The sequence below is a fragment of the Martes martes genome (assembly GCF_963455335.1).
Source record: "Martes martes genome assembly, chromosome: 9".
Classification (NCBI taxonomy): domain Eukaryota; kingdom Metazoa; phylum Chordata; class Mammalia; order Carnivora; family Mustelidae; genus Martes; species Martes martes.
The window spans coordinates 109,520,833-109,536,545 of record NC_137896.1 but is presented as its reverse complement, the minus strand read 5'-3'; the positions used below and the strand labels follow the sequence as shown (position 1 = coordinate 109,536,545).

Below are 15,713 nucleotides of genomic sequence, written 5' to 3'. Positions count from 1 at the left end.
GTTGTGGCAGAGACTATTAGCCAACAAAACTTAAAATATTTAGTTTCTGGTCCTTTACAAAAAAACTTTAATGATTCTCCACCTTAAATACTTAAGAGGATTCAGAAATGTGCACCTGACTCCTGTGACAATTTTAATTCAGAAAAACAGATCTGTCCAATTCTAAACCCTAGTTACCACCTAGTCACCAACCGAGGATCTCATTTTTTTTTTTTTTAAAGATTTTATTTATCAGAGAGAGAGAGAAAGCACGTGCACGTGCACACATGCACAAGGCTGGGGGAGGGGCAAAGAAAGAGGGAGAAGCAAACTCCCTGTCAAACAGGGAGCCCAATGTGGGGTGGGGTCCCAGGACCCTGAGTTCATGATCTGAGAGGAAGGCAGACACTTAACCAACTGAACCACCCAGGCACCCCTGATCTTATTCTTTCAGTAATGATTAGAAAATGCAAATACAAAATCCTATTTCAAACGGTACAAAAACTTAGAACACATACCTTCACACTTCAGTCCTTGACGTACCAGTCCCCAGAGCATCTCACCACAATAATCACAAAAAGTGGGAGCTTTGTAAGAATGTACATACAGAGTATGTGGACGAATCTGGAAGTCTTCTACTGTAGCCAAAGCTTTTTAAAAAGAAAAGTAGCCAAATAAGCCCTACATTTGTAATTGCAATGAGATTAAGAACGTTGACCATATTCATTTATGTCAAAGTACACGGAATCTTTTTTCTCTGAAAGCTTCATTTATCATAAAAAATAATTTATCTTCAGCATTTAATATTGTAGTTTTCAAACTATTTTAGGAAGTTCATCAATTCCAAATAACTTGAGCTCCGAAACTAGGTCTGCAGGTAGGTATTTCAACCTCCAAAAACATATTTAACATAGTGACAAGATCACAAATAGTTGGTAGGTCTGTTTTTACAATTAAAAACTGTTTAACTTATAACACACTGGGAAACAGAACATTAAAGTAAAAAAAGGGGGGGGGCAAAAAGTAAAAAACGTAAAACCCGTGGAAACTATGGAACTTAATCTCAATGGTAAACACTCTGAGTTCCAACTTAGGATCTCAAAATAAGTTTTCTGTCTTCTCAACAGTCCTAGTAGTTAAGAAAAAGAGACTCCCCTCCTCTCTGTGAGCAACTGAACAAGTAGACACACCCACCGGTAGCCATTCTCTCACCTCCACCTGTAAGTCATTAGCGGATATCCCTGTGTTCTGATGAGCCTGATGAAGGGTCCAGAGCAAAGAAGGAACAGATATGAGTATGACCTCCAGGGAGGACAAGGAGTAAAGCCCTCCTGGAGTGGAGAGAAAGACAGGGATTGGGAAATGTACACATGATGGGGTGGTGGTGCAGATGCATGATTAATGGAGGGGCCAGATGAATGGAAAGGATCAAGGACCAATAAGGAAAGGTGTTGGTAAGAGGATCTCAAGAACAGGCTGCAGAGATGAGTTTGAGAAGTGGAAAAAATGGCGGCAGGAGTCTGGACTCCTAGCTTTCCTTTTTTTCTTCCCTTTCTCTCATTCTCTTTTCTCTCTCCTTCTCTCCCTCCCTCCTTTCCTGTCAAACAAGAAGTTCTGCAGGACTACTAGGTGCATTCATTGTTCTTTTACATTCCCTGCTAACAATCCTGCCCATCTGCTGTTGGATAAGGTCAGAAATAGAAGGAGCTAAGGAAAGACAAATGGCAAGAGTGGATGAGGGGGAAAGGAGGGAGGTCAGAAAATGCCCACTGAGAACACACAGGGAAGGAGCAATACTGAAATCATGGGAACAATCAGTATCACAGTTTCCTCTTCCACATCTTCATTATTTCTTTTTCTCCTTTCATTTCTGAACCCCAATTCTCTTCTATGCTCTTCATAGAAATGGGGAAAATGAAATTGAATTTCAGTATAATTATTTTATTTCTTTGATTCAAAAAATATATTCCTCTTCCAGTTCCAATGATAATTCCCTTAGCTTAGGAACATTTGGATAAACATTCAGGGCTTATTTTCCTACTTTCTCATCTGTGACATAACCTTCCTGAAGGGAAAACTCACATGGTCACCATTATTATAGATGAAAGAAGTTAAGCAACTGTAGCACAAAGACTAACTGAACATAGCATTTAGTAGAAAAAATAAGGCTCATTCAAAAAAATAAAAAATAAAAGGAGTTATTTACTTACCTGAAAGAACAACTTCTACTAGGTCTCCTTCATGTATTTCATCTGCTGAGGTAATCAGCTGCAAAATATTTTCTGAGTTCATGTCATGGCGAAAGAGAAGAATTTTGTCATACATGCCAAAGAATCCACACTCTGGAAACTACAGGAGAAGAATCCTATATCAGCATACCCACAGGTTTCCATTTTTATGAGTAAATGTCTCAATCTTATGAAAGAACCTTACATGTGGTTTTTATCCTAACACTGACTGCTAGCAATTCTATTAATATCTAAAAGATCAACCATGGACTCAAGCATCCTTGGTTCATTTTCAAGTTCAAAAATAGTACAGTAGGGGCTCCTGGGTGGCTCAGTGGGTTAAGTCTCTGCCTTGGGCTCAGGTCATGGTCTCAGGGTCCTGGGATCAAGCCCCGCATCGGGCTCTCTGCTCAGCAGGGAGCCTGCTTCTCCCCACCCTCTGCCTGCCTACTTGTGATCTCTCTGTCAAATAAATAAACAAAATCTTAAAAAAAAAAAAAACAAAAACAGAACAGTAAACTTAAATACAATTATTTTTTTAAGCACATCTCTTAGAAATATAGGATTTCCTTTTTCAGTTATTGATGGAGACTATAATCTTGAATTTAACTGCTATTCTATCTTACATTGCCTGAGATATGCAGTCTTTCCCATCCTCTAGAACTGTAGCTACTAGCCACATGCAGTTAAATTAAAATTAAATTAAATTAAATTAAAATTAGTTAAAAATAAATAAAATGAAAAGTTCATCTCCTCAGTCACTCTGGCCACACTGCATGCATTTAATCACCACCCTAGCTACTGGCTTGTCTATCATTTTGGACTATGCAGATATATAACACTTTCATCATCACTTTAAACTCTACTGAATGGACCTAGTAGATTAATAATTCCCAAACTACCGTCACAAGAGTATCAATTCCAACATTTTTGACAAATACACCTATGGCCTCTAGCATCTAATACTTTCTTTACTCACTGTAATTACAAATACACGATTTTTATGGTAACTTTCTTTTTACTATTTTTTAAAATATATATATATATTTAGTTGAGAGAGAAAGAGGGAGGAAGGGAGAGAGTGCAGAAGTGGGAGGGGCAGACGGAGAGGGAGAAAAATTAACAAGCTGATTCTGCACTGAGCATGGAGCCTGACACGGGGCTTGATCCCAGTACCCTGAGATCATGACCTGAGCTGAGATCAAGAGTTGGACGCTTAACTGACTGCAACACCCAGGTGCCCCGGTAACTTTTAAAAAAATCTTTGACCAGAACAGGAAACTTAGAGATCTGTTCACATGCCCTATGTATATTATTTCAAGGCTTCTACACTTTGTGACTACAGAGCTGACACTGTGGGGATTGGCATACCACTAAAATATGAAGGTATGAGCTCTAACAGTTTTTATAGTTAATAAAGTTATTTAAGAGAAAATTTTAAATACTTGCCTTACAAAATAACTTTAATTTCTAAATCAAGATCAACATCATCTAAAACACCAGTGCCCTGAGAAATGCTGCTCCAGGTATTTCCATTTTCTTCAGTTTATCTCAGATTTGGGTACCCTCACTGACTTATTTGGCTCCTCAGAGAATATCCTTTAATGTACTATACAGTATGTCACTAGCCTGCACTGAATGGCTTGATACGTATGTCACACTAAACCATAACTGCATTTATTGCAGGGATGTTGTTGAGGATACGTTCACTTACTTCAAGAATGGTAGCCCTTCTCCGTGAGGACTCATAAAAGGAATTTCTCTGGTTGGTTCTGTAATATGAACAATCTGATCATCCAATTAATCATGTTTTCTGTTTACTTCACTCACTGGGAAAAGCAAAGCTAAATTTGTGGCCCACTTCCAACATGAGTTTATGATCTTACAGCATGCGTTTTAGGTGGAAATGCCTTATCTTCTGAACTTACTTTTCCCATTAAAAATCCTTATATAGGTATATGTCTACAAAGGTCTAAATTTTATTGGAAAATTATTAAAATTAAAAAATTGGAAACAATGATTTAATTAGAAATTTGAGTCGATTTGAAATTTTTTAAACCTGAGTAAATAATGAAAAAGTACAGAAATATTTGGAGTTTTTGTAATATCCTACTTTCAAATGAGTTACCAATAATACTAACAAAACTTTATAATATGCTTTAAATATATATCTAACAGTGCAACAATTTTCAGTTGAAAAGCTAGGGAGTAAAACTACAGAATCAAAAATATATTTTTATTACATTTTAAAGTTTGAAATAAAAATTTTATAAAATTTTATTAATTATTATCAAATTAGAAAACATTTAATAGGAATAAAACATCTCCATAAATCAGTTGCAACAGTTCTTACGTATTAAGAACTTAAGTATTAATAAAAAAGGTTCCAGGGCACTTGGGTGGCTCAGTCTGTCAAGTGGCCGCCTTCAGCCCAGGTCATGATCCCAGGGTCCTGGGATCAAGCCCAGTATCCCAGTATCGGGCTCACTGCTTGGCAGGTGCCTGCATTTCTCTCTCCCTCTGCTTGCCACTCCCCCTGCTTATTCACTCTCACTCTTCCATGAACAAAATCGTTACAAAAAAAAAAAAAAAATCCCACATTCCATCCTTATATAAAAATGACTAACAAAGGATGCCTGGGTGGCACAGTTGGTTTAGTGTCTGTCTTCAGCTCAGGTCATGATCCCAGAGTCTAGGGTCAACCCTCTCCCCCTGCCCCTCCCCCTGCTCCTGTTCACACTCTCTCTCAAATAAATAAAATCTTAAAAAAAAATTTTTTTTGTATGAATAAAACTCATTTTAAAAGTTCCACATTTTTTTTTATGACTTCTGAGTGCAAGGCATTGTTCCCATGGTATATAAAGGCAAGGCAGACCTCCCCTCCCAGGAGTTTACAATCTAGTAGGAAGATGGTAATAAAACAAATCTACTGATAGTAAAGGAAACACCAAAAATGAAAAATAAATAAAATTCTAGAAGAAGGGGAAAAAACTTTAACTGGGAATGTGAAATGTTACTGTAACATTGATAAAAAAGGGAAGCAAGGATTCCATGGGCAGAAAGTGAAAGTGAAAGTATAAAGGTCGTAGTTGAGAAAACACATAAATGGAAGAAAGTTAAGTGGACCCCTGTGACTGAAGAATGAGGCAAGGGCTGGGGTAGAAAGAGGACAAAAATGCACACAGGAGCCCCATGGAGACTATACTTAAGAAAGAAACTTGGGAGTCATCAGAATGGGGTGCAGGCATTGCCACCTACTAACTATAGCACCTTAGACAAGCTGCTTAACCTCCCTATGCTGTTTCTTGTCTATAAATTTGGAGTAATAGCAAAACTGGCTTCATAGAGTTCTGGTCAAAATGTATTTATTTAATGACATAAAGTAGTACCATGATCAGTAAATATGAGTGGTTCTTTTTATCTTACATCTAAAAGGGGAGAGACAAAAAAATCCCAGAGCAAGGCAGTGACGTGATCAAATCTGTATCTTAAAAAGATAATGCTGACATGTAGTAGGGACTGAAACAGGAAGAGACTAGAGCAAGCTCCCAAAGAAGGCTGAAGCTATTGGTCAGGAAAGAGGTAGCAGAGTCTGGATTATTCAGTAAGGAGATGGAAAGCAAGACAAGAAGGAACACTTCTCTCTCAAATCTATCTTTGGTAAGTTACATGGATCATTAGTATTGTTTTGACCAAGCCAGAAATCCCAATAACTAAAGAGCTAAATAAACACTTATAATGAAAGAAGAAAACATCAAAAAATGTGCAGCTTAGAAAAAAATACATATAAAACAATCTTCTTAATAAACACATGACCCAGTGAATTCATACTAGCGTTATTAAGAAATTGAAGCGCAAATAAAAATGACAGGGAGGGGTGCCTGGATGGCTCAGTGGTTTAAGCCACTGCCTTCGGCTCAGGTCATGATTTCAGGGTCCTGGGATGGAGCCTCACATCGGGCTCACTGCTTAGCGGGGAGCCTGCTTCCTCCTCTCTCTCTTTGCCTGCCTCTCCGCCTGCTTGTGATCTCTCTGTCAAATAAATAAAATCTTAAAAAAAAATGACAGGGAGTGTATTAAGAATATTTACTTAAAATAAGCATTTGTGAACCAGGCTGGAAAGCCTTCAGTGATGATAAAAAATGAAGTAATTTTCTAGTCTAGCAAATGTTTACATAAACTATATTCATCTATATGGTTGAGAAATTACAGAGTTCCAAGAGGGGAAAATGTACTAAATAGCTTGTAAAAAAATAAATTTCTCCTATTCACAATTATGATTTGTAAGTATGACTTGGTAGGATATTTAGAAATCATCTGAGGAGTCAGCACAAAATGAAGTAACAGAAAATAGCGCCCGAAAAAAGGCAAGAGACTATTAAATGTTGCCACTGAACATCAGAGAAAAACTGTAGCCAAGTTTTAAAAAACACTATGAAATCTTGAGACACTGGTATGTTAAATATCTAAAAAGAAGAAACAAGGAAAAAAAAAGAAGAAGAAACAAGGAAACAAGGAAATAAACCATGAACACACACTTTGAAAGATCTAAACAATTATTCAGAGAAAAACCCATACAAAAAAACAAAAAAGCAAAACCCTGCTAATAATGATTTGAACATACAGTTATTGACACTTCATAACTTTTATAACAATTCAGAGAGGCACCTGGGTGGCTCAGTCGGTTAAGCATCTGCCTTTAACTTAGGTCATGATCTCAGGGTCCTGGGATAGAATCCTGTGTCAGGCTCCCTGCTCAGTGAGGAGTCTGCTTCCCCTTTCCTTCTGCCCCTTCCCCACCACTTGTGCTCTCTCTCTCAAATGAATAAAATAAAATCTTTAAAAAAAATTCAGAAATAAGATTTTTAAGCAGGAGTAAATTGTTAAGCCATGTCTCAATTCTGACCATACACTAGAATCAACTGTGGACCTTAAAAGATCTTCCCAGGTGTATGGTTATGATCTGTGGAATAAGACATGGATACCTAAATATCAAGTTTACTTTTATATTATTCAATACACTTATTACATACACTCCTAAAAAAACAGACTTAAAAAAAAACGCCTTATTTTTAAGAACAATTTTAGAGTTACAGAAAAATTGAGATAGTAGTACAAAGAAATCCCATATACCCCACACCTAGTTTCCCCTATTATGAACGTCTTACATTAATATGGTACATTACAATTAATGAACTAAGACTGATACATTAACTAGAAAGTCCATACTTCATTCAGATTTTCTTAGCTTTTACTCAATTTCCTTTTTCCATCCCAGGATCCCACACAGGATACCACACTACCTTTTAGCTGTCACGTCTCCTTAGGCCTCTTTTGGCTTTGACAGTGTTTTTTTTAAGACTTTGCTGGGTTCTGAGGACTTTGGCTAAAAATCAGGTATTGTGTAGGATGCCCCACCATTAAAATTTATCTAATGTTTTTCTCATGATTAGATTGGAGTTACGGGTTTGGGGGAAGACCACAGAGGTAAAGTGTCATTCTCATCACATATCAAGTGTACCTACTACCAACATGATTTACTGCTATTGATGTAGGCTTTGATTATCTGGCTAAGGTAGTATTTGCCAGATTTCTTCACTTTGTGCAAAGTTATTTCCTCTGAACCCCTAATACTGTACCCGCTGGAAGTCAGTCACCATGTGCAGCACACTTTTTTTTTAAGATTTTATTTATTTATTAAAGAGAGAGAGAACATATGTGTGCACATGAGTGGGTGTTGGGGAGAAGACAGCAGGGCAGAGGGAGAGAGACACTCAAGCAGACTCCATGCTGAGCACAGAACCTGACCCCACAACCCCATGATCATGACCCTAGCCAAAACCAAGAGTTGTATGACTAACAAATTGAGCCACCCAGGCATCGCTACACAGCCCACTCTTAGGGAATGGTGAGTTATGTTCCTTCTCCTTGAAGGCAGAGTATCTATATAAGTTATTTGGAATTCTTCTGCATGTGAGATTTATCTATTTTCATCCACTGATTTATGCATTAATCCAATCATTTATATATACATATATACTTACAGATATTTATTAATACTTTGGGATATAATATACACTTTTTAAAAATATCATTTATTTTTGAATAGCAATTTATTCACAAGGCTCAAAATTTTTAAAATACAAAAGAGTATAGTTCAAAGTCTATGCTGGAGTTGCCCAGCTAGCCCTGCCAGAGTCGACTATTGCTGGCTCTCCTTAGTATCCTTCTGAAGATATTTTATATCAAAAATATTTGTTGTTGTTGTTTTACACAATTGTATAGTTTTCTTTTACTAGTTCCTTACTGACGGGATATGAGTTGAGGAATAAAACTAAGGCCAAACTGCTTTGAGTTCAAATCCTGATCCATTTCACTTATTAACTATAACTGTGGCTAACTTAACCTCAATTTTTCCATCTCCTACTTCACAAGGTGATTATGAGAATTAAATAAATGAGTACACATAAAAAGCTTAGAACTCCTGATCCATTTTGGGCACTACATAAATCTTAGCTACTGTTTCAAATCTTTTGTTATTACAAACAACACCCAATGTATAATCTTACACACACAACTTTTTCACTTTTTAAGTATATGAATAGGATTACTTTCTAGAAATAGATTTGCTACGTCAAAGAATATGCATCTTTGACATTTAATTTTTTTTAATTTTGTATTCATTCCTTTTTAAAGAGAGCAAGTGCATAGAGGTAGAGGAGTGATGGGGGGTGCAGAAGAGAGGGAGAGGGAGAAAAAGAATCTTAAGCAGGCTCCGTACCCAGTGTGGGTCAATTCAAGGCTTGATCTCATGACCCTGAGATCATGACCTGAGCCAAAATCAAGAGTCAGACATTTAAATGACTGAGCCATGTAGGCGCCCCCTGACACTTTTAGATACTGCTAAAATGTTCTTTATAGAGACCATACCAATTTACATTTCCATAAGTAATATACTGAATGCTTATTTTTCCACATCCTATTTTTTGTGCAGTATTAATCAGCTTAGGTTGCATTAACAAAATATCATAGGTAGAATAGCTTAAACAACACAAATTTATTTTCTCAGATTTTTGGAGGCTAGACTCCTGAGATCAGGGTACTAGCATGGTCAAGTTCTTGAGAAGCTTCTTCCTTGCTTGCAGTCAGCAACCTTGTCCCTAGTGCTCAGATGACCTCTCTTCCAAAAATGCACATAGTGGGAGGGAGAGAAGGAGGAGGGAAGAAGAGAGAGAGACACCTCTTTCTTCCTCTTCTTATATAAACCTACCAATTCTATCAGACTAGAACCCTATGATTCACTGAACCTTAATTACTTCCTAAAAGTTCTATCTCCAAAGTCACCCTGAGTGAGGCTTAAGGCTTCAACTATGAATGTGAGGGGTGGGGAGGAGAGACAAAATTTAGTCCTTAGCAAATCTGTTAATGTTAGGTAAAAAATGGTATTTTGGTACAGTTTTAATTATAAGAGGTTGAACATCTTTTACACACTTAAGGGACAACTGTATTTCCTTTGTATGCATTAGTTATTTGTGTTCTTTGACCATTTTTAATGGATTAGCAGATCTTTCAAACTCCAAATACAAACATTCTTCAAAATGTTTCTCATTATGTAGGAAATCCTTAGTAAGTCCTGGACAACATATCAAAAAACACAAACAAAACCCCTGTATACTTAATAGCATATATGTTGAATTTCCCTAAATGATCTGATGCCAATAAAATATTTTATACAGGAAGAAGGCTCTGTGCCAAAATAGCTTATTTGCCTATACCAGACTCCAGTAGAAAAGAATAATAGAGACTTTTTTCCCTTTCAAAATTGTATAAGAAGAAATATTCTAGCAAACTAATGAAAATCAATTCTTGATTACATTTATAAATCCACTATTTTCATTGGACTCCTTTCTCTTTACCATCCAGAATGCAAGTCTTAGCTAAGAAAATGCTATAATGCTTTCTAAGCATTCTACTTTCATGGGGAAGAAAGCAATTTGCGATAGGGAACAAGATCAGAAGAGCAGCAGAGGTGGTAACACGCTCAGTAACTGTAATTGTCACTGGCTATTTATTTAGCTTATTCCTAAACTAGGGTTCTTAAGCAGGGCAATTTTGTCCCCCAGAAGGTATGTGAGGCACTGTGTCTAGCGGGTAGAGGCCAGGGATGCTGCTAAACATCCTACAATGCATGAGGCACTGCAGAGGACAAAAAATTATCCAGCCCAAAATATTGACAGTGCTTAGGTTGAGAAACCCTGCTTTGGGGAATAAGAGGGGTCAGGAATATAGAGAGACTGGAAAATGTGAAAGGAAGTTGACAAAGTTCTGAAAATTACACATGCCCATATTTCCTTCCCTAGCCTACCTCAGCCTTGATTAAAAGAAGAAAAGAGGAAATGAAAGAAACAGCAAAAGAACTTGCAGGGTAGAAGCAAAATAGGCCTTTAATTTGGCCTCATTCCAAACTACCCCCAGGGTTTTCTGGACTTGCTTTCTACAGACTGTGCAAATACTCCTTTCTTGACTGTGCAAAATGAATTCTTTTCCCAGTCTGTATGGGAAAGGAATGGAATTTCATTCTAAGTTATCAAATGTGCACCCTTTATATACTGCTCTCTTTGCCCACTTCACATTCCATATGTCTTTACTTTTGCAGTAAAGATGGCTTCAATAATAAAAAACAGAGCACCTTATCTTTCTAGAACCATCTTATGGAAATAACTTTTGTTGGTATTAACACCTGTTTGTAATTAAAATGTGCTATTTAATTTAACATCATTTCTCAGGAAGTATGTAGTTGAAAAGAGGAATTTCAATGACTACTTCTACATACAGATAGACAGCACTACAGTCTAGATGAGTCAATGAGAAAATTATTCAGTGGGGACTCTGAATTTATTCTTAACTTTCATCATTAATCTTCAACCTAGGATTTTCTGGATATGACACACTAAAGGTGCTGCTTCATTTAACACCATTTCTCTTTGACACAAACCAGAGCAATCTTTTTTTCATTTCCTTTTTACTTGTTTTGTTATTAGTATTTTTGCTATTTGCTATTTATCTTTAATTCAAACTTTCTGGAACTTTCTATCCCAACCAACATATTTACCTGATTATCTAGCAGAATTGGGAAAAAAAAAAAATCTTTCTTCTTGTTTGATCTTCCAGATTAGTAATGGTTGCCTGGCATTATTCTGCCAAGACAAAAAATGTAGGGTAAAGAGCAGGATGTCACCTAGCCACTGTAACACAGCTGTAGGAGAAAGAATAGGGGAGGAAAAAGAAAAAAAACCTAACACAGAATGACAACTGGTTTCCAGAAAACAAAAGACACAGCTGGGGTTTTCGCTCTACTTTGGCAGGACCTGAAAATTATACCCAATCCATGTCTGCAGAAACAATGTATTCACTTGACAAGTAGATAAAAATCACTCCTAAACTAGGATATACAGGCAAAGACTCTTCAGGTCTAGTGTCATGTAAATGGTCAAACTAAAAACAAATGTTTTATAACCAGCTGCTGAAAGCAGAGCGTTTGCTTTAGTCAGATTCATTTCAATTTCAGTAAATACCATTACAGCTTAAAATGAATTGCTGTTGGCCAATTTTCTTTCTTATTACTCCAATTACATCTACTATGTTCATTCAACAAATTAACACAATACAGCAGTAGCACTGGCAATCTGAAATCAAGAATGTGAGGAACTAACATTCACTGAGAGTATTTACTATGAACCAGGCGCCGTGTAAAGCACTTGATATGGCTATCTCATTTAACTTTCTCAAAACTCCTAAAACAAGTAATCCCAGTCCTCTAATTAACACTTGATCTCAATTTTTTTATAGTTTGTCATATGTTAAATACTAAAATCAAAAGGCATGAGTAAAGCAATGTCAGTGTGAAAGAATCCTATATCTGTTTTGGTATTTACTAAAATTTTAAGAACCCTATAGGATCAATGATCTTTCTAGATATGAGAGATTTTAAAATTATGAGTATTACTATTTTGAGGGCACTAATTATGTGGCAGACACTGCTTTCAGAGCTTTACATTTTATCACAATTTTTTAATGAAGGTAGGAATCATCATCCCAGCTTTGCAGATGAAGATCTGAAGTAAGTGACCTGAAAAGGGTTTATAATCTCTAAACAAAGTTTTTAAGAATCAAAGCTCCACCCTGAGTCTGTCTCTTTGGCTTTAAAACACTGCTATCTCTTTCTTGGGTTATTCTCTCTCTTTTTTAAACATACACCAATAACAAAAAATAATAGTACAGGTTTAAACACTAATATAATTTTGACATTGGGAATCCCTGCACAATCACTCTAAGATTGGGCAAAGCTTTGGGTTCCCTGGGTTTTGATTTGCTCACTGTAATGTGACTCTTTGGTAGTTCCTCCCAGCAGAGATCTAGTTTCCGTTTGGCTCAAACTCAATTGGACCTCTGCTCAGATCTGTCTGCCTTCTCAGTTCTCCTCACAGCCAGGCCCACTAGTTTTTTGAGTTTCATTAGTTTAAGCATTCTTCAGCATATAAACTCCTAGAAGGAAGAGATACTGCTTGTTGCTAAGTCTGCTTCTTTATAAACCAATAGGTAGATAAAGGAATCTACATATACATCTAAAAATTTATTCATTCCTGAAACTAATATACATTGTATGTCAACTATACTTCGATAAAAATTAAAATTTACATTGTTTAACTATATCCATATTCACAAAAGAAACTGTACTGCATACTTAAAACAAACATGTCCAAGCCAAACTAGCCACCAATCCTATTTGAAAGCTCTCGATTCACATGGAGAAGATTCACAAATGGAATTCTAAGCCAGATAATTTTTTGTTGTGGGGAGCATTGCAGTAGCATCCCTGCCCTCTACACACTAGAAGCCAATGGCACTCCCTCTCTCCCAATAGTGACAACCAAACAAAAAGTCTCCAGACACTGCTAATGTTGCCAGGGATCAAAATCACTCTGGTTGAAGCCACTGGTTTAATTTAATCTCAAACATTAAAATGAGATATTGAAGCTATAATATTTGCCAATTAAGTAGTGCTAATCTACATTCTTATAAGCAATAAGGAAAAAGTTTACTGGTGTTCTCAGAGTGAATTAACTAAGAATTTCAAGTATTTCAAGAAGCTCGCCTTTTGCACAATCCCAGGAAGAAAGAATTTTTTGAAATAAGTATCTGAAAAATATAAAGTAGTTGGAGCAGGTTGGGCACAACTAAGGTACCAACACATGAAACAGAATGGGAAAGAATACTGGTGCTTACCTGCTTCTTTCTTTCTATAAATCATTTAATCAACAGAGGTTAATTATCACCATAGGTTATTTGCAGTATTGTTTTCAGCAGTAAAAGCAGATAGAACATGTCCTTAACCAATGCCTACTGAGACTAAGGCATTTGGGGGGAAAGATGAATAAGAGAGAACCAATTTCAAGGTAACATAAATGTTGGAAACACTTCAAATCTTCAAGAAAAGGAAGCTAATTTTTTGGCTTATGTTAAAGACAACAACAACAAAAGAAACACCATCCAATCCACCCTCGGGATGTGTCATGAAATTGGACTGAATTCAAAGAAGTGACCACTTTTGGTCAGATCCAAGTTTAAGCAAAGCTCAACTATAAATGATGTTAGATATTTTCTTGGGAACAAACAAACAAACAAAAAATCACAATGTATATATTTTGTATTATCTGTATTAGAACTCAATCCCATTTTTAACTTACTATAAGCCTGAAGTCATTGATTATTCTTTATTTCTATGACGCTTTATCATATCCTCATTTATACTGGAAATACCTATTTCATTTTCCCCCAATGGAACACCATACCTAATCTGTGTTTACTACTACTATTTTGAACATTTCCCCACATGCCTGTTTACTAACTTAACATTTTTGTGAAATGTATTTTTATATCATTTGACTAAATATTTAGAAATCAATGTTTTCCTTACCAATACATGAGCTCTTTACAGAATAAAGACATTAATGATATTTAAAACTTGTGTAGTATTTCCCCAATCTTATCTTTGTTTTTATTTTTATATATGTAAATATTTTAATTTTCAATACTCAAATCTGTAAACTGTTTTTTCCCCTGTGCCTCCTTTACTTGATATGAAAGTGAGATAAATAAGTTTGATAAATATTTAAATATTTAAATAAATATTTAATTCCTTTTTTCCTCAAAATTCTCATATTTAACTTTTACTTTAATTGCTCTGAAATTTATCCTGGTGTCAGGTATTAAGTGGAGGTCTATGTTAATGCTCCTCTCATTGCCTATCTTGCTTTCTAAACTCCATTTCTGAAAAATGATTCCCTTTTATTTCTCATGCCTCCTTAGCCATATACCTAAAATGTACTATGGATCTGTCTATTACTGTTCAAGTAGTATATAGTTTCCATTATTGTAACTTTTTTTTCTCCCCTCTTTCCCTTATTTTTCAGACTTTTAATACTTTGGCTACTTCTTTAAACTTTAGAAAAATCAGGTAAAAAGAATTCCAATAAAATCTTGAATAGAAAACATAATTTGGGAAGTAAAAATTATACACTGTCAGTCTTCTTTTTCCAGGAATATGATAATGGATTTTATTTCATAAAGTCTTAAATACTTCATAAAAATTTCAAATTTTATTTATATCTGGATTCATCCATTTCTTAAGACAGTTATCAAAAAATATATTAATCATTTTTTCCTAATGGAAATATTAATGTATTCTTGGTTAGTTTTTATGTCCTTCTTTTGGTATCAAAAGATCTTACATAGTTTTATTTAACTCTCCCTAGGCCTCTGTAGTTGCTCTATAGGCTCATTCTGGCAGTTTAGTCCTTGGGAATGCGTCTACCATGTAGGAATAGAGAAAAGCATGTTTACTCACTGCTCAATAATAGTAACTAGTTAAATCAGTTGAACTCAAAATTATGATTCTGAAGTCACATCTGTAATTACCATTAATCTAAAGAATCATATAACTACCTCATTCCCTGAGGAATATAATATACTATAATATTCTAAGACAAAAATCACAGGTTTTCAGGAGCTAAAGAATACACATGAAATAGAAACATATGGCCCAAGAACAGACAATCAAATAAACTACAGAATTGATATATCATTAACCTCCAATTTTCTGCACCAATAAAGAGAACATTTGTAGAGCTAGTAGAAAACTGTAAATAATTTACCTATACGGATTAAGGAACAACTGGGTTGTCTTCCACATAGCAGAAAATGGATTATTACATTTGTGCATATTCTGTAAAGTACAAAAGTGAAACATAAACTTAACTGGTAGTAGCTTTCACTCACTTCTGGATCACCACTAATTTCCAATAAACCCCCAAAAGAAAAGGGTTCCCAAAGTATGTGCGACTTAAGTTTTGCTTTTTAAGTTTAGAAACCACTAAGGTCAGATTAATAATATTATTATTAATAAACTAATATTGGGACATTGCTATATGCCAGGTGTTAGGCTAA

The 15,713-nt window shown here is 35.7% G+C and overlaps 1 protein-coding gene across 1 annotated transcript in view; it reads right to left on the bottom strand.

Annotated features, from left to right (window-relative positions):
- PRKD3 (protein kinase D3) overlaps positions 1 to 15,713 on the bottom strand; it is a 79,521-nt gene that overhangs the window by 39,562 nt on the left and 24,246 nt on the right. Inside the window, exons 3-4 of the mRNA XM_080813533.1 lie at positions 2,190 to 2,328; positions 498 to 629 (exon numbers count right to left, since the gene is read on the bottom strand). Coding sequence (XP_080669659.1) covers positions 498 to 629; positions 2,190 to 2,328 — 271 coding nt within the window. The remainder of the gene's footprint in view (positions 1 to 497; positions 630 to 2,189; positions 2,329 to 15,713) is intronic.